Source organism: Rattus rattus, chromosome 6 (assembly GCF_011064425.1).
Source record: "Rattus rattus isolate New Zealand chromosome 6, Rrattus_CSIRO_v1, whole genome shotgun sequence".
Classification (NCBI taxonomy): Eukaryota; Metazoa; Chordata; class Mammalia; order Rodentia; family Muridae; genus Rattus; species Rattus rattus.
In genome coordinates this window covers 63691956-63718637 of record NC_046159.1, presented here as the reverse complement: position 1 = coordinate 63718637, position 26682 = coordinate 63691956, and the positions used below count along the sequence as shown (strand labels likewise).

Below are 26682 nucleotides of genomic sequence, written 5' to 3'. Positions count from 1 at the left end.
GTTCCTTCTCTCATAACCACTCTCTGAGAACCTCTCCCAAATGCTGGCAGAAACACGATCTTCCAAGAGCACCAAAAGGAATCCCGAATGGGGAAGCGAGTATACAGAGGCAGCAGACACCACACTCCTCGGCCACGCGGAAGCCAGGTCTTGGGGTCTCCGGGCCAGGAGGTAACTCATTCCAGTGTGTAGCTGGCCAGACACTGGGACCCCTTTCTCAGCTCTGACACCAGGTTTCAGCAATTATTTTGTTGAATCGTCTCACTGGACTGAGAGGGATGAGTAATGTGGCTTTAATTTATTTTTTCCCCATGAAATACTATTTAGGCTGTAATTGAGTACTTCCATCCTTGACAGCAGCTATTAGGCTGACGCCACTGCCTCCTCAGTGTTTCGCATCTTTGGGCGTCTGGCCCCGGATCCAGCCAGCCACTCGGCGGTTCAAGCGTCTGGTGTCCGGCATACCCTGGGCTTAAGCTAGGCACGGAGGCTCTAAGAGTCAGTTATGTGACCCCTGGGGAGACGGCACGTGGACGGAACACGAAGGCAATGTGAGCACTGGCTGTGTGCGCCGCCGTACACCTGACATGTCTATTAACTCACTCTGCCTGGTAACTACCATCAACCCTCATTTCAGGAGGAAAAATTAACGCCGATTCAGAGCCGCCACTTTAGGAGAGATTAAGTGGTTTTGGAAAAGCGAGGAGGGGGATCAACCGGGAGAGGCAAAAACCATGTGCTGTGTCGGGAGCTACTCATGTGCTGTGTCGGGAGCTACTCTGGAAGAGGGAAATCATAGCTTTATTCAGTCAGAGGGGGATGCAAGGCCCCAGGCCCCAGACCAGGAAGACCCTCCCTTCAGTGCACACAGGCTGTGGGTGGTCAATAAGCAAAGGGTGATGGAATGTTTACTTTCTAGAAATATTCCCTTTTTCCCCTTGACACTCTGTATTTACTTCTGCCTCTAACACCTTTCATATCCTCTGAAAATTAGTGTGTTCTACGGGCACCCACCCTCCCAGGTCCACAGACCTTGCCCTTCCTCCCAGCCTGCCTCCTTGGTCTTCCATCTGACTTTAGCAAGAAGCAAAGCCAGTAGCCAGAACCTCCGCCTGCTGCTTGCGGCCTGCTTGATAAAGGGAAGGGCTGATCCATCAATCTGTGGTCAGGTGACACAGATCTTCAAAGGATGTAATATTTGAAAGTTATCAATCAGGTCTGGGGCTCAAGGGAGACGCTGAACTGCTGTCCCTTTGGGTAAAAAGTTTATTATGAGTTATGGACTTACAGACAGAATGGCAGACAGCATGGCAGGGGCCCTGATGAGAGTTCAGGCTCACGAAGCAGGGCCTAAGTCCCTTCTTATAGACCCCAGAGAAAGAAAGCCAGGCTGTAGTCAGGGTGTCTCTGATTCCTGGACCATAGGAGGAGGGAATTTCAGGGAAAGAATGTGGGGGAAGAGAGACTCACTTAGCTCAGATGTACCCATTGAGGCAGGAGGATAGCAACCTCTGGTAGCCTTCTGATCCTAGACAATTTGAGGTATGTAAACTTCTTTTGGGGGACATGAAAATAGCCTGACCTTGAACCTCAGAACCCACATTTAAAAAGACAAACATAGTGGTAAGCACTTAAAGTCCCAGTGCTGGGGAGTGGACTTAGGCAATCCCTGGAGCTCCCTGGCAAGCCAGCCTAACCTTTTGGTGATCTCCCCTCTGGCCTCCATATCCATACTCGAACACATACATGTGTGTGCCCCCCTCACTCACAGGCGCCAAGAGTATGACACATGCTGTTTTCCATACATGCCCTCACCTAATTAAGCTCAAATTCAAGTGTCATCTCCAGTGAGAAGATTCTTTCCTGTGCATGCCCACAGAGCCTTATGTCTATACTGGCTGCTGCTCCTATTGTAGTGAACCTCTCCATGTAGTACCTCATGCGAACATCATTGTGTGTGTGTGTGTGTGTGTGTGTGTGTGTGTGTGTGTGAGTGTGTGTGTGTGTGTGTGTGTGTGTGTGTGTGTGTGTGTGTGTGTGTATGTGTGTGTGTGTGTGTGCATGTGTGTGTGTGCATGTGTGAGGTGTGTGTGTGTGTGTGAGTGTGTGTGTATTTTTTATACGTGTGTGTGTGTGTGTATGTGTGTGTGTGTGTGTGTGTGTGTATGTGTGTATATGTGAGTGTATATGTGTGTATGTGTGAGTGTGTGTGTATGTGTGTATGTGTGTGTGTGTGTGTGAGTGTGTGCATGTGTGAGTGTGTATGTATGTGTGTGAGTGTGTGTGTGTGTGTGTGTGTGTGTGTGTGTGTGTGTGTGTGTGTGTGTGTGTGTGTGTGTGTGTGTGTGTGTGTGTGTGTGTGTGTGTGTGTGTGTGTGTGTGTGTGTGTGTGTGTGTGTGTGCTCAAGAAACAGTCATCCCTACAGACATTGGCATCCTGCGCTCTGCTCTGACACACAGAGAGAGGTTAATTAAGACACACCGAATGAATCAATGGGAAATCAGTCCAGGGAAAAGCATGTCTGTGTGCAGAGATGTGCAGAGAGAGGAAGGAAGGCTGTGCCCGCTGTTGGCAGTGGGAGTGAGAGTCCTGGGTCATTCCTGATTAAAAGCAGAGGCAGCTGCCAAGTTCAGCCTCAGCCCCGGCACCACTTGGTAGAGGAACTGATTTCACCTGAGTCTCAGCTCATCCGGCAAATGAGAGTCTGACGTTAGCCTTCCTCAGAGTTGGAGAAGGATAAATACGCTAACACACGGGAAGCAGGTAAGATTGAGACCAGCATTAACCGCACGTGCTGGATGCTAGCTGCGAGCTACTCTTAAAGACTGATGTGCAGGCGAGCTTTTCTTTCATCTTGAGATTTAGGTGTAAGTACGGGGCTTTTCTGTGCCAGCCCTTGCTGAAATAATGGCATGGAGACCTGGTATATGTATTAAAGGCTTCAAGCACTGTGACCGGGCTCATACTGAGCTATTCGAACCTGACCATGCTGGTCTGGCCTACTTCCCAGCTACTTCCCAGCTGCGTGTCCTGTTAACCTGGCATCTTGGCCTCACCCTGGCCTCCTTCTTCATTCATATGCTCGAGTGACTCTCCTGGTCCTTCCCCTCCAACCCCCACACACGCCCCCATGGCAACTCCTCTCCTCTCTCGACCTGGGTCTGCCCCCTTGCTGGAATTGGAAGTTCTGTCTTAACTTTCCTGTTCAGCTGTAGGCTGATCAGCTCTTTATTAACCAATCAGAGGTGACGGAGAACAATTGTTACACAACATTAAGACAGGAGATGCTTCAATAATAATGACAGTGACAATGTCCGGACTGCAGCCAGATCTGTGGACACAGTTCACAAAACCATCCCCCAACCAGGAATAACTTGGCAACAACACTTCTCCCTGGGGGAAAAAAAAGTATATGTCTTGGTGGGTGCTTTGATGGTGACAAAAATGCTGACTTGCACACCACAAAGTATCACCTTCTATGAATATATTCCCATGGTAGACAGTGAAGAATGCTGAGAGTCAAGAGCTGACGGTAAACATTCTGTGACTGGAATCAGAGCAAGGACGTCAGTTTGTCATCCTGAGTACTTGACCTAGATCATGACCTTGTATGAAAGTAAAAGCCTGGGACTTGCATTTGAAGGGTTGTAAGACCCAGCCTGTCAAAGGCAGGAGCTAGACGACTCTACCTTGAGTAGACCAGAGTTGGAAAGCCACTGGTTTACCTGTGCAATGTTGGCAGAGAAACCCGCCCGTCTCTAATTTTAGTGCTCGATTCAATAGAGAAAAACAGTCTCCTCTCCTAAGGGTCTGGGATGGAAAGAGGGCTCTCAGAGAAGTGTACAAGCCAAGCATGGCAAGCAGGCAAATCAAAAAGTGCAAGGCAGATCAAAATTGCAAAAAGGAAATGCAGCCATAGTTAAAATGTAGAAGCTCAATAGACAATGACTATATCCTGAAGAGAGTCTGTGAGCTGGAAGGGTAACCCCAAAATTACCCAAATCCACAGCGGGCATCAAACAGTGCAGCATGGGACATCACCGGGAGCTGGAGCAATGGCTCAGCAGTTAGGACTGGCTGCTCTTTCCGAGGACTAGGATTTGGTTTTCTGGCCAATGTGGCGGCTCACAACCATGAATAACTCCAGGTTCCGGGTATCCGATGCACTCTTCCGGCTTCCATGGGCCACGAACACGGTGCACACACATGTGTATGTAGAAGCTGGGGAATACTCAGGCATATAAAGTAATTGTTGTAAATGTTTCTTAAATTTAAGGGATAAAAATCAAGGATATAAAACTAAATTGTCTTAGTAGAGAAGGCATCTCTATATTCTTTGTTGAATATTTTACTCAATTTAAATACTGCAAAGCCAAATGATTTCCCAATTTCACACCACTCCACTCTGATATGGATCGTAAATTAGCAACACAGAGAAATGCATTGGAAAAAAATCTTCTCAATAGTTGAAATAGTTGTAACATTTTAAAAACTAAACTGTGCACACCACACAGGCTTTTCTTGCTTGGCTCTCCTCTTGTCTCTTAGGGACACATTTTGATACATTCTTACCATGTTCCTATTCAAAAATCATCCTTTATCGGGTTGTAGCGATGGCTCGGTGGTTAAGAGCACTCATTGCTCCTGCAGAGGACGTAGGTTCAGCTTCTATTGGAGGCTCCCAAGTGCCCTGACCCTAGTTCCAGGGGTGCCCGATGCCCTCTTCTGGCCTCTGCAAACACCGGGTGCATTTGGGTGCACAGACATGCACTCAGGCACAGACATATCAAATAAAAAGAAATCTCTAGCAAAAAAGAATCGTAATTCATTCATAATTCGATATTTTATGGTTCTTCATTTAAAAAACACTTTAATTAACGATCTTTGGCTAATTTTAAGGAACGTCGTGCAACTAGAATCAATTTTATTACTTGAGTTAATTCGCAGAAGGTTGTCAAAGGCTCGAACACGTTTGAAGTGTTAACTGAGTCAGAAGTTTGTATTCATCAAAAACGAAATATTACAAAAATAAATTAGTTCGGTGACTCTAAACACCAATACATTCTCTTGTAAATCTCAACGCTGTAGCTTCCACTTCAATTGACAGAGCATCAGCTTGCTTGACACCGTTGCAAATTACGCGTACCACCTAGTGACATAAAAATATATTCTTGTCCCAGGCTTTCTTAATTTAGTAAAAACAGTATTTTCGACTCACTGTATTCATCAGCAGAAAAACAAATGGCTTTATCTTCACTGCCGAGGTTTGGACTCGAGGGCTCACACAATGACAGCCAGCTATTTCACCTTCCAAAGGCTCTGCATCCAAGAATTAATTGGATTAAAGGAGAGATGAAGCATCATTGAAATGAGCTGATTTTCTGTTTGAAAAAAAAGATCTGATGACTCTGATATAAAATTAGAATCATTTTTCTGTTTGGCAAGTTCTTCGGATAGCTGAGCCAACGGATTAATAGCTATGACTTGACCTTTTGTCCATGCAACAGGGAAATTGAGAATGACTAAAATTAATTATTTCGTCTAAACAAAAACTCGTGTTTCTCAGGTAGGCGGGCGAATGCTCCCTTCCCTCTGTATGAGCACCCTCTGGGTATCTTTAGGAACAACTGCCCTTAACAAGCAAACAAGGCCCCACTACGTAGCAGTCCTCCCCTCTGACTCTCCTGCTTCAACTTTCTGAGCGCTGGAGTCACAAGGGTGGGCAGCCGCGTCTACCTGCATGGCTAGGAAGATGGCTTGGTTTTAAAATAAAAAAAGTGCTTGTTGGGCAAACATTTGGTCCCAAGTTCAATCCCCATGACCCACAGAAAAAGCTAGGTGTGTTGTCTGGAATTTATAATCCCAGAGATAAGGAGGCGGAGACAAGTAGATGCCTGTTACTCCCTGTCCGCAAGCCAAGCAGAATCCCAGAGCCTAGGGTTTCAGTAGTAGATCTTGTCTCCAAAGCCAAAATGGAGAGCACCCCTGCGGAAGGGCATCTGCGGCTGACTTCCGGCCTCCACTGCTCCCCTTTCACCTTCCCCACCTGTTAGCCTTTTGGTGCCAATGCCGATTCAGATTCACAAAAACACAACACTTTGTTTTCACAAGAAAGTTAATGAGTCAATCGATCGTTGTAGAGTTACACTGGATAGAAAAAGACAAGACTGTGCGAGGGTGCCCGAGGCAGTCACACACTCCATGCCAGGATGTCTCCTCATCCAGCATGGTCACCATACTGATGATTTCCCCGGCCTGGGGACTTAGGGCCCTTCAAGGCTGCAGGTACAGAATGTGACCCTACCTAGAGAGGTCGTTCAATATACTACAGTGACAGAGCCCCGGAGCACAGTGCAAACAGGGAAAGGGGCCCTGGATGTGATCTTCCCTCCATTGTCTGGTAATCTAGATATCCTCCTCCCCAAGAGTAATTAAAATACCAGGGAAGTAAAATCCAGAGTTCTTCCTTTGCTGCTTCTGCCTGTGGAGCTAAAGTTGGCCATTGGTTCTGAGACCAGGTTTCTGTGCATGGAGCCTCTTGGACGTGCCACAGGCCTCCCATTCATCTTCAGTTCTAAGTCTCCAAGTGCCACCAAGAAACGGAATGTGTCCTTGCAGCATCTTCCCATGGGCTGGAAGGATGTGAGGAACTTATCAGCACCCCCAGGGCCGGATCCCTGACTCAAGCGTGAAATCCCCAAGGGGAAAAAAGCAGTCATCAGAGATACAATGGCCGGCAGGTTGTGTGACTAGAACCTTCAACTGAGACAGAAGGAGAGGGCGTCTCCTGGCTCCCCTCTGCTGCTCCTTTGTCGGTGTCTTCTTGGTGTGTATTAATGCTGGCTTCATAGAGAAACTCTCTTCCAAGTGTGTCACATACTGTGATCATATCCACCCTCTCCCTCTCCCATACCTTAGTCTCCCTTCCCTAAAGGGAGGTCCTTCCCTAAAGTCCCTTTGTCCCTTCCCCTCTCCTGTCATATATGTGTGTCTATGTATGTGTGTATAATCATACATTCCTGATATATATGATATATATATATTATTTTTATGTACACAATCATGAAGGTATGTGTGTGAATAGATGGTATACTAGTTATTCATATATTATATATAGCAATAAATGGTTTTGTGCTTTAGGGATTAGGAACACAGTCCAGTGGGTAAAGTGCTTGCTTTGTAGACATGAGAACCTGAGTTCAGATGCCCAACAATACACAAAATGCAGGTGTGGATGCACATATCTGTAACTCCAGTGCTGGAGTAGGAGTGTTGGTGACAAGTAGATCCTCAGGGCTCACTTGCCCACCGGCTTATCCAAATGGTGAGCTCTATTCAGAGACTGTGTCAAAAACTAAGATGGGGAAAATAGAGAATGCTACCAGAATTGGACCTTAGGACTTATATGCACACACAGGCAATAAATGCAACAGCATACACACACACACACACACACACACACACACACACACACATCACCACACGGTTACATACACACAAGAATGTTAGGATCCGCAAGTGGAAGAACCCGTAATTTTTGTCTTTCAGCATCTAACTTACTTCACTGAAAATGATGATCCTCTGGTAGTGCTCACTCTCCATTAAATGAAATAATTTCATTTTCTCCTTTTACAAAATACTCTATTGTACTTCAGTGCTGGATTCACAGAGAGACACTCTTTCAAGTGTGCCCCACACTCCGATCATGTGCACCCATGTACATATAGCATGTTTCCTTTATTGGTTCATCTATTGGCAGATGCAGATCAATCCCAGCACGTGGCTGTTGGGAACAGTTCAGCCATCGACATGGGTGTGCAGGTCTCTGTGGTGTGTTGACTGGGGTAGGCGTGTCCAACTTGCGCAGTTTGGGCCATGTACATTCCTGCACAACTACGAACGTTGCCCAATGCTCTTATAATAGCAACATATGTCACACTGTCAAAAGGCTGGGTGTCCCTCACCTAGAATCCTTTGGGGCACATGCCAAGAAGTAGTATGGCTGGGTCATGGCGTACTTCCGTTTGTAAATTTTTGACAAACTTCCTTAGTGATTTCCAGTGACTGGACAATTTATTAATGCATCCCTAAAACAGTGAATTCATCATTCCATGTTCTTTGTACACAGGAAAAAAGGCCAAAAACAAAACCTGGCCAAGCCATCTCACCCTACCTAAGCTCCCCACCCTCAGCTTCAAGCCAACCCTGGGGCCTGGGATTTATTTTTATCCTATTTTTCACCTAGTGCTCTAGTGTAGGAGACAATGTCTCCCTTTGATATTTTCATACATATATAAGATATATGAGTTTTGATCTTTTATATGTATGGTGTGTGTGTGTGTGTGTGTGTGTGTGTGTGTGTGTGTGTGTGTGTGTGTGTGTACATGCTTATGCCGGCCAGTATGCCTGCATGTGTGTGTATATAGGTGGAGGCCAGAGATCAAGGTTGAGCATCATTGTCCACTTTAGTTTTTGAGACAGGGTCTCTCTGTGCTGAGAGCTCCCTGACTAGGCTGGCTAAGCAATGAGCTCTTAGGAACCTACCTATCTCCCCTCCCAAGCAGATACACACACCCACCTTATCCAGCTTTGTACATTGGTGCTGTGGATCCAGTTACAGATCCTTGGGCTTGCACTCAGTACTCAGTTAACCCATCTGCCCAGTCTCCATGCCAATTTGTCCTATTTTTATTAATTTTTAAGTTATTCTGCAAGTTAATAAGGTTCATTGTAAACAGGGTTATGCAAAATAATGCGTTTCTTCCACGTAGAAGATATGAGATTTCTGTTGTGCATTGCAGAAGCGGCTGCTGCCATTGGTGCCTGGCCCACTGCTACTGGCAGAGAGGCTCAGATTAGACTTGGCTTGGTTTTGGATTTCACTGCGTTTTTCCAATCAATCTCATCCAACTTAGTCTCGGGTGCCTTTGTCACCTGAGGGGTTGGGTTCTACACTTGCCCAACCAGAGCAGGTTTCTATCCCAGCCTTGTACCTTACATTCCAAGACAGCTTCGGGGGAGTTCTCAAGGAAAGGACCCACAGCTCACACCTCCAGCCCCTTGCACTCTGCCTCTATCAGATCTGTCTGTGTGCTCTCCGAGGAACTGGTGGCTTGAAGCTGCTGAAACGATATGGGGAAAGTCACCCGGCAACCAGGCAAGATTTGGTTGATACCCAAGGCTCCCAGAAGATTAGGAGATGGGTGTTCACGGTGTCCTGGGGATGGAGACTGTCTAGTGATAGGAACAGGCAGGAAAATTCTCCTTCTATAAGACAGAAAGTGAGAATGGAATAAGGAAGCATGACTCACAAGAACGTGGTTAGGCAGTCAGGTGAAGGGCATACAATTTTAAAGCAACCAAAATTGTTTTCCAAAGAAAGATGACCTCGGCACACATGTTTATAGGATGGGAGAGCTTTCTACAGATGTCAGTGGCTTAGGAAATGGGCTCCAGAACTGGTCCCCTGCCTGTGGGGTCTCAGATCATCTCCTCTCATTGTTCCCTACAATAGAAACTGTGTTCCCCAATGGTCTTGGAACTCTATCTGACTCTTCCTTGAACCACACAGAGCCTTCTTGGACCACACAGAAAGCATGGATATCCAGCAACAGTAGGCTGCATCCTGTCCTTCGCTTCGCCCCACCTCAGACTGTCACAGGTCCTCAATCCCATCTGCCTCACACCCATCTCTTGTTCTTGTTGGTGGTGTCACTCCTATCTTCTGGCAGTATTTGAAGTAAGCCATTGGTGGACCCCTGGAATAAGAGACATGTGCCTTACAGAATGGGCACAGAATAAGTCCCCATGTGAGGGGCTCTGGGGATGTTTCCATGGTCTGCGATCTTTGCACCACCTCAGGGAGACAAACAAAGACCTCCTTGGCTACAGTTATGAACGCCTGAGTTTATCTAAAGCTTTGAATTGCATTACGAAATTTAATTTAGAAAGTCATGACAACTTTCCAATTTAAATCTCTGGAGTTCATTGATAAAAGTAATGCCCCAGATCAAACTCTCAGCTGATGAAATAATAATGACCTCTAATGAAGGAGGAAGGAAGGAAGATGGGGCAGTCTTTCTCGGAAAAGATGTCCCAGAAGATGACCTTGCAGAAGAGGACCCTTGTGTGGCTCCCAGAATACTGTCCATGGACGTGTTAGTCAATGGACAAATACTGAAAATTGTCGAAGGCTTGAAAAATCAAAAGATAGGAATATCCAAGGACTAGGGACCAGTAGGGTCACTCCTACAGGATGATCTTGGCTATCCATATAATAGAAAATACTTTGAACAATGGTTATTGTCATTTAACAGTCATGCGCCTGTTCAGATTGGGAATAATAAAGCTATAGCATCTATGTTTGTTTTGAATTTGATTTTATTCAACTACTTAAGGGGCCCCTTCTATATGCCAAGAAATTTGCATAGTTATTTATCAGTTAGTATTCACTGAATATTGCTAGATCCCAAGCACTAAGGGAACTCTTTTGTGGAAGACAGAAAGGCAAATAGAAAGATAAGTGAGCTGTGGCCGGCACAAGAGGAGTGAAATGGACAGCATTGAAGATGCTCATCAAATCCTTCCACAGAAGCGAGGATGAAGGAGACAGGCAGGAAAAGACTGAGATCCAAACAGTCCTTCCCCGAGAGACCTGTGTGCTCAGACAGGGGCACGATTCCGAGTAGTGCCCCACAGAAGATGACTACCATATTCCTGGTGACAGACTGAACGTGTATTGACTTCACTGTGCATGCTCTGTCAAAGATGAAAAGTGTTTCTAAACATGATGCCCCGTTGTTCTAGTCCTCTTATCCATCATTCTTCATAAATAAGGAAGCTCAGGTCCAGCCCACAATCTCCCTGTAAATAGAGGTTTATTGGCACACAGTTATATCCAATGGTTTCTTTCCCATTTATGGCTGTTTTGATACCATAATGGGAGGGTTGAGTAGCAGAGAGAAACCATGGACCCTGAAGCCTGTATTTGCTCTCCAACCACTGTGAAGGGTAGGCTTCATCTACAGCCATACCCTATCTCTGGGCATCTGAACCCAGGGACATGGAGTTCTTTAAAGGAGGTCTGTACTGTACTGAGAAAGAGTGAGGAGTGATTGAGTTGACTGCTGGTGAAGGGCTTGGTAGGGCGATCCTCTGCTCAGCGGTCTGGGGCTAGACTAACAGGAAGTCGTGAGAACTGAGCCGCTGGGGAAAAGAGGATCCTTTTTTACAAGAAGATCTTTCTATCCACGACAAAAATATGCAGTGCTATTCTTTCCCAGATTAAGAGGGTGCTTCCATGGATTTTCTTTTTATAAAGCATTCTGACCGAAAGAAACTACACCTCCAGATTTCAGCTAGGAGGTCACACACAGCTTTAGTACGAGCTGACAGGCTTTTATAAGGCAGAGGAACCCACGTCACTAACATAACCCGCATGCCTCACAGCCTCTGAACCTGACTCTGGCAGTCTGATGATTAATGGGTAAGGCAGAAAGACTGCCTTGGTGTCCCCTGAGCATGGAACAGTTGATAAATATGTATTAAGTATATTTTCCTAGGGCTTGGAGCACTCCCATGATAATATCTCATAATCAAATAAGAAAGAGATTTTGAGGGTGGATCCAGATAAATGCACTATATGTTAATGCAAGTTAGGGATGCAGTGTAGGGGGGAAATACCTATATATTATATGGGTTGTTCAACTGAGGCTAACCACTGTGTAGATAAGAAAAACGTGTGTTACATAAGCCACAGGAGAGGAGAAAGGAGAGACTGAGACAAACAGATGCTGACACAGAGACACAGAGGCAGACAGAGAAAAGGGAGAAGAAAAAGGAGGAAGCAAGAGTAGTTTATAACTAGTTTTGGACAGATAAAAATTATTTTTAAAAGCCAATCTCAGATGCTACCTTGGGGTTTCTATAGATAATTCACTCGTTTGTCACCAAAATGGCTGTTAGTGTAAAAGAATGGCACAGCGTTGACTGGAAAGGGCTTCCAAGCAATTTTTGGAGTAAAGATAAAAATATGACTTTCTGCCACCCATTTGGGGACATTCTGCCAGCACGCTGACGCAAAGCCCCTAAAGCATAGTCACACTGATTGGAGGTGGTGCATCGCCAGTCTGGGGACGGGCGCTGGGATTCGTTTATTTAAGCGTGAGCATTTATCCTGAGTTAAAAGCAAATTAAAACCTTGCGTCTGAGATCATATTAAACGGGGGCACTGTAATGACTGCACGCTCCCCTGTGGGTCTCTCTCTAGTTCAAAGCCTGGGGTGCACAGCTGCCAGTGAGGGTGGACATCTGCACAGGGTCGGAAGAGATATGACATCTCCACGGCTTCCTCCACGGCTTCCTCCACGGCTTTGGAGTTGAGGCAGGAAATCTTGATGAAAGACGCATAACTCCCAGGGATTCACAGCTTCTTTCTTTTTAAGTTTTTAAATTTTATTTATTGGGTAGGGGTAAGTGTATGTTTGGCTGTGTGCACACGTGCATGCAGAGGTCAGAGGTCAGCCACAGAGGTCATTCCTCAGGATCTTTCCACCTTGCTTCTGAGGCAGGCTCTCTCACTGTGCAGCCTGTCTTCACCTCACCGTGCCGGCGTCACGAGGGTGTGCCACCGTGTCAGCTTTGTAATATGGCTTCTGGGGACCTCACTCTCAAGCCCTCATGCTTACGTGGCAAGTGCTTCACTGATGGAGCTGCTTCTGCAACTCCATCTTCCCTTCCCAGTGTTTACAGAAAGGCTAGCCTGGGGCACCTTCCAGACACCCTGCTTCCCCGAAGAGCATTGCCACGGGCCTTGTTCTTAACAACCCAGAAGAGGGAAACCCAGACCCAACACTGACAACTGAGAAAGCTAAAGTTTTTAAGCCTCTGTCCAAATCAAACTATCAACCCTTCCAGATTGTCAGACCTAATCCCAACTCAGGAGACAGCTCCAAGCACTGCTGATCCCAGAGCACAATGCTCTCCCGGCTTAGCCCGAATCTTGAAGACCGCCTACCATTCGGAGGCGTCCTTGCCTCCACACCATCCTTAAGGTGTTGTGTGTTGATCCAATTTCCACCTGAGGTCATTGCAGTTGTTTGTCTGTGTGCCTGCCCCCTGGAGAGAGATGCTTGCAACCTCCTGAAGGGAGGCCTGTGCTCTGCACACAGCAGGTGCCTGGTAAGAACTGTTGACGCTCATACTGACTGAACTTGCTTTGCTAGTGACCTGGCCCCAGTCCTTGACCAGAGTTCCTAGGAGACCAGAGAATACAGAATTACACGGAGTTCTGTGGAACCAGCTGACAGCTGTACAGATGTTTGTGTACGGCTGAAATCTGCATTGATCTTCTGTCCCACAGAAACCAGAAATGCCTGCCTGTCAGATAATGTTTAGACCCCAATGGGTGCATAAAATACCATCCCCACTCTGAGGGGGGAAAGTGCATTTTTTTAAATAAGTGAATCAATGAAATCTGTAAGAAAAACACACACCAGGAGAGACCTTTTCAAAGGGACAAGCGGGACCACTGTGTGACGTAAAGTGCCGATTGCCGTTGTCTGTATCTCAGATCTCTGTGGCTTCTCAGAAGCTATGCACAGCTGTGGACAGGGGGACAGCCTATCAGGCTGACATCTTTTAATCTAGACCACAGGGGTGAGGGGACCCCAGAATGGCTGACTCTCTAAGCCAGCAGCGGGTCTCAACCTTCCTAATGCTGTGGCCCTTTAATAAGTTCCTCAGGCTGTGGTGAGCCCAACCGTAACATCATTGTTATTGCTACTTCAGAACTGTAAGTTTGGTGCTGTTATGAATTGTAATGTAAACATCTGTGTTAAGGTCTCACGCTCTACAACCATGAGGCCTGGAGTTCAGGTCCCAGCACCTGTGTATGACAGAAGGTGGCCATGTCTCCATCCCAAAAGCTCTCAAAAGTTACTAGTGGAGCAGAGCTATGAACTCCCTCTCCCCCTCCCTCTTTCCCTTCTCTCTCCTTCCCCCTCCCCCACTCCCTTCTCCTCCCCCTCCCCTCTGGTGCAATCCCTCTTAGTTTTGTGTTTTACACTGTGTCTAGGGTTTCCTCATGAAATCACACTCCATCGCCCAGGTAGTAGCTGATGCCGCCCTCCCAACTGAGCTCTTAATACCCACCCAGCTCATCGTTAAGCTTTTATAATGCTGCATAAGAACTCTTAAACCAGCTGCAATCCCACTCTGTCAACGAAGGGCACCGTCTGAAAACGCAGCAGGCCTTTTAATCGCTATGCAAGCATTTGCACGGCTCCACAAGCTGAGACAGCTGCAGGGTCACAAGGCCATGGCACCTCATGGCACCACCATGCCGTGCTTTGCAGACTGAAACCTCTCCTGTAGTGCTGTATTCCTATCAACAACGTCCCTTAATTGCAATGGCATAAAAGAGAAGGCTGGGGAATGTCTCTCAGTATAGAGCAATTGCCCGACAAGAACAAGGTCCTGGGTTCAGTCTCTCATCAGGAGGGAAAGTGGGGCAAAATTCCTTCTTTTTCTTTGTCTTTAATTGTGTGTATGTATGTGTATATGCGAGAGTGTCTGTACATATAAATGCAGTTGCCCAAAGAGGCCAGAAGGGGGTGTCAGGTTCCCTGGAACTAGAATGGTGTGATGGGCAGTTTTGCACCATCCAGTGGGGGTCCTAAGAACCAAACTCAAGTCATCTAGAAGAACAATAAGGACTCTCACCCACCGAACCATCTTTCTAGCCTCCAAGATAAAACTCTTGATGTTGAAAGTACTTACATGTCATTTTTCTCATTTTGTAAGCCAATGACACGTACTTAGCCATCGGATATGCGCTACAAGATGTCAATAAATGAAAATTCCTCTCAGAATGGTGCTAAATAGGTTCCCGATTTTTAAAAGTCTATCTGACATTCCTTATGATTTTTTTTAGTATTAAGTGTCATAAGTCATATAGTCTAAGGATAAAAATATAAAAAAATAGTTCAGAAAATACTTGTAAATAATCATTGAGAGGGGCTGCTGGAGAGAGAGCTCAGTCACTGAGTGCCCCCCTGTGCAAGGAGGAGGACCTGAGTTAGTCCACTGAGGCGAGGTGAGGTCTCTTCTGAACCCAGAACTCATAACTTGGCCAGAGTGGAAGCCAGCCCCAACGATCATCCTCCATCTGATACCCTGGCACAGAGGGTTACAAGCATTTGTGGGACACCCAACTTGTTACATAGGTGCTAGAATCTGAACTCCAGTGTCCATAGTTGTAGAGCATGAGAACTTAACCTCCGAGCCATCCCTCAGGCTCTCCCAAACCCACCCTGAAAAGGACCTGAATTTGATCCCTAGAATTCATGTGGAAGAGTTGGAGCACGGGGGTACACACCTGTAATCCTAGCATTGTGCAGCCAGGGTCAGGCAGATCCCTGTAGCTTAGCTATGGCCAGCCAGCATAGCCTAATTGGTGAGCCCCAGGGTTCAGAGAGAGACCGTCTCAAAAGACTGTACATGGTTTCTGGGGAACAACATTGGGGATTGGCTCCTGGCCTCTATACAAGCACAAATACTGTAAACCAGTGGGCATCTGGGAATTCCTACAGGCAGGAAAAGCACATACTGACAGAACACTGTCCTTTCTTCTGTACTGCAGATACATGGCCATCATCCACCCTCTCCAGCCCCGGCTCTCAGCCACGGCTACCAAAGTGGTCATCTTTGTCATCTGGGTCCTGGCTCTCCTGCTGGCCTTTCCACAAGGCTACTACTCCACCACAGAGACCATGCCCAGCAGAGTCGTGTGCATGATCGAGTGGCCAGAGCATCCCAACAGGACTTATGAGAAAGCGTGAGTAGAGATTTGCCCGTCTTGTGATCGGCTCGGAAGCCGCTTGGTGCTGTGCAGAACCTTGTCCTGACCTCTCCCCATTTTCCTTCTATATTCTTGCGTCGGTGAGGGTTTCACACATGTCTGCCTGACTTCCTCACATCCACTGCTCTGACACAGTGTTGATACATCTACCACTATTAGGGGGATGGTGTCCCCAGTACGGCGATTAAGGATAGTTAAGACCTAGTTGCCGTTACAGATGCATCCCAGGATCCTGGAGCGGCAGACCCTTGGGTGCTCCACCATCTCTCTTGGGCCTTTTGTGTAAGACGCTTCCCTGCTAGGATCTACGTTTCTGTGATGTCACTGTACCAGGCACAGTATGCTGGGAGGTGGGAATGTCTCTACTCCAGTCTCTCTCAGCAGTGGCCTCCTCCTCTCCCCTCTGGTACAATCCCTCTGCAGCATATGTTTCACACTGTCTGCAATTTCCTAAGGAATCTAAGTGGCTATTGCTCCTGTGGTAGCTGGTACCCTAGGACGTATGTTATAGACTACCCCTCTTTCCTATAAACCACAGCTCTACCTCCTGCCCCCTTTCTCCCTCCTAAACAATGCCACCGCCCTTGACTCTCTTAGCTCATAAGCTGCCTCTAGGGAAGCATCAATCCGAAGCCCTTTCAGGAGTTTACAGTGTGAGAACTGAGACATCCCGATCAGATGCAAGCATGGAAGGCCTTTTAGTGTCTAGGGGTTGCAGAACACATACAAGCAGACCTGCTTGTCTTGCAGGAGGGGGGCTGGTCACGGACAACCCTTTTTCAAGATGTCTTAGTAATTTTCCCTAATGCTTCTTACCCTGGAGGCAACACCAAAATTCCTTATTCTTTCTTTACCTTGTTCCACCCAGCTGAAGAGTGGTGATAGGGAATTTACATAAGCATCCATTTTTGTGGACTGAGAGAGCCAGGATAAAGTGGGTCTTTGGGAAAACTCGCTGAAGTCCTCCAAACTCAGGCTTGTTATTTGAATCAAAAAACAGCGCTGATGTGAGAAACAGAAGTCCTGAGATTTTAACTATGAATTGCCACTGGCCGTGTGATCACAGGCAAGAATCCCAGCGTCTCATCTTTTCCCGAATGGAAGGAAATAAAACATTGTTTCCTGTAAACAGGCGTCATGAGTATCGGATGAAATGAGGCATATCTCACGTTGTAAACTAGCAAATGTCAAACGGGACTTATAAACCGAATTCATTGGACAACACCGTAATTGCGTGGCCTTTAAGCTTACTAAGTGCTAAGATAAAGCATGGTATCTGTCATGTCACTTACATATGAGACTTCCAAAGCCCGTCACACGGCCCCTCTGGTGTGTCTGTTACATGGAGCACAGAAGTGTGGCTTGCCAGGAAGCAATGCGTAAGACTGAGACATGGCTCTCCAGACACCGACAAAGGAATCTATCCATCAAGCAGTGGAGGGTGAGTGCTCAGCCCTTAAGGAGATGCTGTAAAATAAGTCTTTCTGGGGAAGCGTAACTATGAGCAAGGTCTCAGTGGAACAAAGAGGGTGGCTCCATCAGCTGTACAGACCTGTGAATAGGACCCGGCCAGGTCTCCTCCAAGCAAGGAGGAAAATACCTGTTAAAACTCCTCATAAAAACAAACACATACCGAGCTACCTCTCAAGATACCCACAAGTTCTTTATTCTCACAACAAATTTAAAGCTGAACCCTGAATAGCTTTCTCTTCCCACACAACTGTGGCGTTTTAGTCAACAAACAGTGATACTCAGAGACTTGCTTGAGAACATCTTGTTGATTTGCGTTTATTAATGACTAGAAATTTCCTTTGAGACTCAATGCAAAGCACTGGGACTGTCATCTTGCCTCGTTTTGAGAACTCAGAGGGAGGTGCTATGGGCTGTGTGGGTGAGCTTGCTGTCACTGTTTATTTTACACAGCCACTGTTCTAATTTCAGTCTGTCACCACAGTAAAGCACTCTGACCAAAAGAAAGCTCAGGAAAGATAGAGTTTATTTGGCTTATACTCTCAGGTTACCATACATCATTGAGGAAACTCAAGGCAGATGCTTAAAGCGGAACCGTAGAACACTGCTTACTGGCCCACTCTCATAGCCAGTTTTCTTATACCATGTGCCAAGAGAACAATGCTCCCCACAGTGGGCTGAACCCTTCCATAACAATTAAGGCAATCAAGACAATCTTCAAAAGACAGGCCAACTGAAGGGCTGTGAAAGGTACCCTGATTCCTGGTCGAGATAGGTCGAATCCCCCCGAACCCCCTATAACCAGGGACTGCAAGCATTCCCAGTCTCCCAGGAGATCAGGCCCTTCTCACATAGCCGCAGCACCACCCACACCCCCACAACCCCAGGTAGAGAGGTTTGAGATAGATCATTCACATAGGGCAAGCCTCTCCTCCAAAGGTGAGGACGTGACCACAGGTTACATAGGCTCAAGACCGCTCAGTCAAAGAAGCAGGACCACGCCCCCAAATATGTAGATGAGGTCTTCCCAAGCTCTCAGGGCAAACCAATAGGAAGTGCCTGCTGTCAGACACTGACCCATCCAAAAACTGTATTTAAGAATCGTGTTCAGGGGGTTGGGGATTTAGCTCAGTTGCCTAGGAAGTGCAAGGCCCTGGGTTCGGTCCCCAACTCCGAAAAAAAAAAACAAAAAAAAAAAAAAAAAAAAAGAATCGTGTTCAGAAGGATTAAAGGTGTACAGGAATTATTCCAGCCTCTGAGAGCTTCTGTCATAGAGCTGTATCACCGCTGTCTGGGGAAGAGATCTGCTCTCCCTAAATCGCCACCGGAAGCTCCCTGCACCCCTTGCCAGCTAGTCAGTCTCCTGCTGGCTCAGCCTAGCGGCAGAGGTGGAGCTGCATCAGCAGCGGAGGTGGTGATGGTGAAAGCTGTTCCCCCTCCCTACCACAGCTCTCTCCCCTTTGCCTGAACCCGAGCACCTAGACGGGACAGAGATCTCTGTGGAGAGACCCTGGCGCAAAGCCCCACACCAACCTCATAAAGACAAGTACTTAATCATGATCTTATTTTGGATGATTCTAAGTTTTACCAAGTTGATGGTTAATGGAAAATGGTAACCTATAAAACGTGACTCTGGGTTGTGAGCATTTGAGATTATTTACTCAAGAGATAGGTAACAATTTTATTTTCTAATACTAAGTTTAAAAAAAAACCTATTTGCCATTCATTCATACATTGGCTATGATACAAACATAATACCAGTGCATAACAGTCTCCACGTTGAGCGCTATTTCCTGTGCGTTGGTATCCTCTATAATGTGTTATGCTATCTTTCTAGAGGTTCAAATTTTAACAAGTTTATATTCTCTCCTTTACAACTAGTGATTGTCCTTTCCATAGTACATAATAATCCTAAAGTTGATATCAGATGGAAACTGTTTTGAGGCATTGGGATAACTAGGATGAACATGGTGGCCCCAGTTCAATGAGATCATCCCCCAGCCTTATCACTTTCCAGTTCAATCATTAAGAGGCAGTTCCTTTCAGGCTTCAAGTCTGCTCGTGTCCTCCATGTGGAAGCACTAGGAGAAGTAAGCGTGATGGTTAGTCCCAATGGTCAGTCTGACAAGACTTAGGCTCACCGTGAAAACACATCTTTAGGTGGGAGGGTGTTCCCAGAAAGGTGTAACTGAAAAACGAAGACCCAGCCTGAATATGAGTGGCGCCAAGCCATGGACTCAGATCCAGGACTGAATTTAAAAAGGAGAGCAAGCTGAGCATGGGCATCCATCTCCTTCTGCTTTTTGACTGTGGATGCAAAGTGACCAGCTGCCTCGGGCTCCTGCGTCCATGCCTTCTCCTCTGTAATAGACTGTGTCTTCTCACAGTGTGACCCAAAGTAACGTTCCTTCTTTACCTTGCTTTTTCTCCAGGTGTTTTGTCTCAGCAACAAAACAACTTATAATATCAGAAGCAAATGACTCTCATGACGTGTGGGGCCCAGCAGCCCGCATGTGGTAAGGGTCTAATGAATGCTCACAACTGATATTAGCAACATTCACTGGTCAGGTGAGGCAGGGAGGCAGGGAGGCAGGAAGCCAAGCAGACGCTTAGGCTCAATTTCTGATAGATGTTTTGTACCAACAAATTAATGACATGGAAGTATTGTATAAAATAACAAAGATGCCTTCTGACCACAGGGTGAACTTTCAAAGCTAACACTCATCATTCAGATCCTTTGATAGCACACAAATTCAGTGAAGAACTGTGAAAGGCGGGTGGCTCAAGGAAAAAATAGACTAAGTATTAAACACGCACATTACAAAGAAAGTTCTAATATTTGATTGGTATAAGAGAGACATTTAACTTTAGTGTGCATGAAAAGCAGAAATTCAAACCATAAGGAGGTCATGGTACACACCCTCAGACTAGCTGTTGGCTTGATCCAACTTAAGTGTTCTAAGTTCTGCAAAGACAGAAACAATGAAAACTTTTGTTGGCTGCTAGAAACAAAATCTAAATTTGCAAAATTGCATTGTAAAAATGCTCAAATACAGGAACTATACTTGCCCAGAAGTTTCTCTCAGTGGTGATTACCCTAGCAAAGCTCATGTTTCTCTGAACCCAACGGGTTGTGGTTTGCCCTGGAGTTATCTGTATTTTGATGCTATTTCCACTGCCCTAAGGTGGGCTGCCTAGTCAGGAACTCAGGACTCAGGTGACTTCACCTGAACCTTCTCCCCATTTAATTTGTAAAATACAGGTGAGAGCAGGTACAGGATAGAAGGAGGCCTGTCACTGGACGAGAAGGAAGGACGGGCAAGAGAAAAGTTTGAAGGAAGAGGAGGAGACTGGAATGGAAAGAGGAGAGACAGGAGGGACAGAGAGAGTAGTCACGGCGGAGAGAAAATGGAAGCTGACGTTAAGATTCCACTCTGTGTATTTACAGGTTGTTATTAATGTTCTTAAGGGATGGATGTGTACTGGGCTTTGTATGTTTAGGTAGGCAATCTTATCAATTGGGTCAAAGGTTATTGTGTTGTGTGTTTTTTCATGTGGAGAATTGAGTTTGGGAGAGTGTGTGGCAGCAAAGGGGACACCACGGAGTTGGGATGTGTGTTTCAGGCAAGATATCCAGCAGATATCTTGGGCACCACGGTGCCGGATCTGGTGGGAGATAAAAGACAGTTTTTATTTTTTATATTTTTACAACACTTCTCTGAACCGAATGCATATAGCATCTTTCTCAGATCAGCATTATTCTTACTCACCTAAGCTGGAGAGATTTCATACAATCATCAGTAGCATATTTGTTTACTGATGCACCCTGTATCACTAATAAAGTCAGCAAAATGTACCTCTATGGGTGGCTCTTACAAAATTCGAGAATAAGCATAGCAAAATGACATTCTGTATTTGTCAGGGCTCTGGCAGAGCCTCTCAGGAGACAGCTATATCAGGTTTCTGTCAGCAAGCACTTCTTGGCATCTGCAATAGTGTCTGGGTCCCCAGTGGAGGAGTTAGAAAGAGAACTGAAGGAGCTGAAGGGGTTTACAACCCCATAGGAAGAACAACATCAACCAACCAGAGTTCCCAGAGCTCCTAGGGACTAAATAAATCACCAACCAAAGAGCACACATGGAGGGACCCATGGCTCCAGCCTCATATGTAGCAGAGGAGCCTTGTAGGGCATCAATGGAGGGAGAGGCCCTTGGTCCTGTGAAGGCTCGATGCCCCAGTGTAGGGGAACCCCAGGGCAGGGAGGCAGAAGGGATTGGGTAGGTGGGTGGAGAAGCAGGGAGAGGGAGAATGGGATAGGGAGTTTCCAGAAAGAAAACCAGGAAAGGGGATAACATTTGAAATATAAATAAATAAAATATCCAATAAAAATAATAATAAGTAACTAAAACCAAAAAATGACATTTTTGAAATATATAATGAGTTGGGAGAATATTGAATTCCAGCAAGGAAGTGGCACCCTTTAAGCAAAGGTGTGCGGGAGCGGAGGCGCCTGGGGAGCCTCTGGTGGGATATTGGGGTTGAACTTCTTGAACTTGATGGCCGTGGCATCTGTGTTTGCTGAAAGGTTGCGAGAACAGATATTCTGTTACTTTGGACCCTGTATAGTTCATATTTTCAACCTGAAACTAAATGTAATACAAAGAGTCTTATTGCTACAAGCTGTTAAGAAGATGTTTTCTCTAGGATGAACCAAAATAGTCTACCCAGAATATACAGGAGAAATTTTCTTCTGAGGTGTAGCCTCTATGATGATGTTCCTTACAGAAACTTGCCTTAAAGTAAATCACATCGGAATGATTATCGCCTGTTCTGGTGCTTACCGGACCCCTTGCTTTTGCTTTGCTGACTTCTATGAGTCATTTCACCTTGAGTTTTTTCCCGACTAGCTAAAGAAAGAGAAGACAAATTCTTATCTCTAGAAGGGGCACAGCCCCAGTTGGTTTTGTCTTCATGGACAGGAGACTCGGAGCCTCAAAACTATGTAGATGTACAGATGTTCACTTCCACAAAGTCAGTCACAGACGATACATCAATATGTGTTAGACAGGTACAACTTTATTCTGCATTTTAAGAGACGAGCATATTACAGAGTATAACAGAAGTTCCCATGACTCTCTAGGTTCTATGGACTCCCGTTTCAACTAACCCGTTGTCTTCCTTTGCTTTCTATCGCTGTGATAAAGACCATGACTGGAAGCAGACTGGGGAGGAAAGGGTTCATTCAGCTTACATTTCCACATTACAGTGGATGAAGTCAGGCAGGAAGTCAGGCAGGAATCTGGAGGCAGAGAGTGTGGAGAAACACTGCCTACTTCCTTGCTCCCCATGGCTTCCTCAGCCTATTTTCTTATACAACCCAGAAGCACCTGCCTAGGAGTGGTGCCACCCACAGTGGAATGAGCCCTCACATGTCAATCATTAATTAAGAAAATACCCCCAGTCTACTTCAGTTGAGTTTCCCTGTTCTCTAGTTTGTGTCAAGTTGACAAAAACTTAACCACATATATACTAACGGATATTCTTCCAGATGAATACCATTCTTCTTTTTTGAGGAGACATATTAATATGAGTCAGCACAAGTAGAGTCTTATAAAATGCAACTTATTGTGCATATTATTCTACAGCCTGTTTTAATCTTCACAAGATGTCTTGAAATGTTTCTGTGCCAACACACAAAAGGCTACTTTGGTTATTCCAGGGACACAGTATTCTAGTCTTCAACATCATCCCCACAGTCATTAATTAGTGGGAATCAAGATGGTTTCCAACTTTTGGCTATGTCACTTACATCTCTCACGTAAGGACGTCTAGAGTATTAACTGTCAGTGGCAGAGAGTGAGCAGTTGTCTTCACAGAATTGCGTCAAGGTACATTCTCACCAGCAATGTGTGAGAGTCCCCACTCCTCCACCGCATGCTGACAAATTATATTGTTTGGGATTTTCCCCAGATGATGGGGACATATGCCATTTCATTAAAGCTAAAATTCATGGCCTTGTGTCATGAGTGAGTTGTAATTCCTCAGAGACTTTCACATATACTTCATAACTGAATTATTCTGATACCATAAATTATTTCCTATGCCATTAAGCATATCTTTGCGACATGATGTGATTATGTATGAAAACTGATAGAAATCTAGAGACAATGATTGATTGGCTGGTTGATAGCTAACACAGATAGATGATAGAGAGAGGGAGAACAAACATAAATAATGATACATAGACAGATGATAGACAGATAAGAAATACATGGATAGGCAGATGATAGATAGTAGGTAATTATGAATATGACACATATATCTAAAATAGATATATAGAGAGACATGGTAAATACATGATAAATATATAGGTAGATGATAATTGATAAAAATAATTATAAATAATTTTTTAAATTTTATAATTATTATAAATAATTGATAAGTGATGGCAATGGATAAATTATAGGCAGATAATTGGTTGATGGATATATATGATGATAATTAATAGATTGATAGATAGACGATACATCAATATGTGTTAGACAGGTACATAGATGTGAGAGGTAGATAATGTCCAAGTAGGCTGCTTCTAGCTGCATCCCTGGACCCCGAGGAGGACGAGCTGAGTTTTTTCTGTCGCTGTCAGCTGATCTTCACAATCTGCAGTAGTAGAAAATTATGCCAGTGCAATAATGTCACAAAAATAGGGGCTTGGGCTCCTCATGAATACTAATTTGCACTTGAGTCCTGCCCTAATTAGTAACCCAGTAGCCTGCTTGTGACTGATCTCTCAAGACAGTAATCTAACCCAGGGGATCCTTTAAAAGTGGATTGGACTGAAAAGTGTTGAACAAAGTGTGGACAAAAGTAACTTTACCCACTAGAGCAGACATCACAGAGAAAAGATGAGACGCTAAAGAAGAAAAGGTTGTCTTTTTCCATTAATTTATTTATTCACTTTACATCCTCATCATAGACCCCCTCCTCCCAGTCCCCCCCCCACAGCCTCTCCCCACATCCCCTCCTCCCTTCTCCTCTGAGAAGGGGGAGGTCTTTCCCAGGTACCAACCTACTCTGGCACCTCAAGTCACTGCAGGACTAGATACAACTTCTCCCACTGGGTCCAGACAAGACAGCCCACTTCTGGGAACAGGATCCACGGATAGGCAACACAGTCAGGGTAAGTCCCTGCTTCAGATGTTGGGGGACCCTCATGAAGACCGAGCTGCACATCTGCTACGTAAGTGCAGGGGGCCTAGGTCCAGCCCTTGTGTGTTCTTTGATTGGGTTCCTCCATCCTTCCCCCAACTCTTCCCCAAGACTCTCCGAGCTCTGCCTGGTCTTTGGCTGTGGGCCTGTGTATGTTTCAGTCAGCTGCTGGGTGGAGCCTCTCAGAGGACACTTATGCTGGGCTCCTGTTTGCAAGCATAACAGAGAATTAACAATGTCAGGGACTGGTTCTTGCCAGTGAGATGGATCTCAAGTCGGGTGACCATTGGTTGGTCGTTCCCGCAGTCTCTGCTCCATCTTTATTCCTGCACTTCTCGTAGGCCAGAAAACTTTCAGGTTGAAGGTTCTGTGGGCTGACATCTTTCACCCTCCCCTGGAAGTCCTGCCTGGCTCCAGGACCTGGCCCCTCAGGCTCCATATCCCCACTACTAGGAGTCTCAAAGCTGTCTTTGTCTAAGGCACTGCCCCTCACCACTGCTATTAGAGCAGTTTTCAAGGGGATTGGCTAAGGCTGGTCACTCTTTCCTGTGCTGTATGGTCTGCATGGTGGCAGCAGTCCTGGAGGCACCAGGGCAACGCCCCTAATGACGAAAGAGATAAATAAGCTAATCTCTCTTCATTGGAAAACCTACCACCAACATCAAGAGAAAGACAGTAATGAGGAAGAAAAATTAGAAAGACACCCAAGCAATTCAGGCAGCTAGGGGGCTTTCAGCATCATTAATTCATCCATTATTCTGATCATCTGTCTTTTCCTGCAAATTACGCTGCTAGGTGCATAACTTTGTGGTATAGCTTAAGTAAGACACATCTCTTCTGAATCCGAGTACTCCCTGTAGTCTTCAAAGGAGATTATGTGAGAGACTAGTGTCATTGTTGATGGAGTACCTGGAGCTGCTGTGGACGTGTAAGCCAGCATGGATATATTAACTAGCCTAAGTTATCATCTGCATCAATTCTAACAGGAAACTATAAACTTATGGCACTGCGCCCTCTTCTGGTCACCATGAGCACGGCATGCACAAGGTGAATACGCGTGCGCGCACACACGCAAACACTCAAATGGGTAAACAATAAAAAGTCTCTTTTGAAAATGATGACACTGTCAATACTACAGTATTTTCTCTTCTTTCAAAACCTATCATCACTATCAGCTAAAATTTTATGTCTGTATTCTTCACTTACGTTAATAACAGCAATTGAAAAAAACCAGTGTTTGGCAGAGAATGAGATCAGAAAAGTAAAGAAAATATTAGAAAACACACCTCTAAGAACTTCTGGAATTTTCCACCTTTTTTATTTTTTCAAGGAGGGAGGGAGGGAGGAGGAGAAAGAGAGAGAGAGAGAGAGAGAGAGAGAGAGAGAGAGAGAGAGAGAGAGAGAGAGATTTTAGTCAAGCTCCTTCAGGCTTTGACCAGGAAATGTATATCTGTGGTTTGGCAATTTGCTTCATCTTTTCCCCCATACTCACTGCATTTATAAACATAGCTCAGAGCCGCTAGCATCATCATCACAATAGATGAGAAGCTGTCATACCAAGAAGGAAGAATTCTTTGACACTACAGGAGAGATGGTAGCATGGAATGTAAGACTAGGGGGACACGGGCAATATGAAGGGGAAAGATTATAATGGCAGCCAGGGCCCACTGGGAAGGGGGAATAAGGGAGTAGAGCAGAGGAGGAAATGGAAAGGGGAAAACTAACACTAAAACTGTTTGAAAATGTCACATGGAAACTCGCTATTTTATAAGATATATAGTTTACATTACAATAAATATAATGTTTATATAAAGTTTAGATGCAGTTGCTCTCTATGAAGGGGACAATGCTCACCCACATACAAGAGATAAAATTCTCAGTACCAGGAGTGGTATACCCTCCTCCCTCTGAGTTGTTGGAGTTGGATTAGAGGACATGGAGAGACCAAGCTGCTTCTGACCCAGAAGCTTTCTCCCTACTGGCTAGTTCATAGTGACAGAAGGCCCTATACAGACTCCTGAGGGAAACAGGTCATCAATGACTGTGAACTCTGTGAGCTACATGACTAGACTGCCGAGATATACCCACTGGGGCAATAGTGGTATGAATACTATCGGTGTCACCAACTACTTTCTGATTAGAT

General features: G+C 45.5%; 1 protein-coding gene across 1 annotated transcript in view; it reads left to right on the top strand.

Moving 5' to 3' along the window:
• The window catches only part of Tacr1 (tachykinin receptor 1), a 161252-nt gene that overhangs the window by 77057 nt on the left and 57513 nt on the right, over nucleotides 1–26682 (top strand). Inside the window, exon 2 of the mRNA XM_032906306.1 lies at nucleotides 15642–15836. Within this exon, the coding sequence (XP_032762197.1) occupies nucleotides 15642–15836 (195 nt within the window). The remainder of the gene's footprint in view (nucleotides 1–15641; nucleotides 15837–26682) is intronic.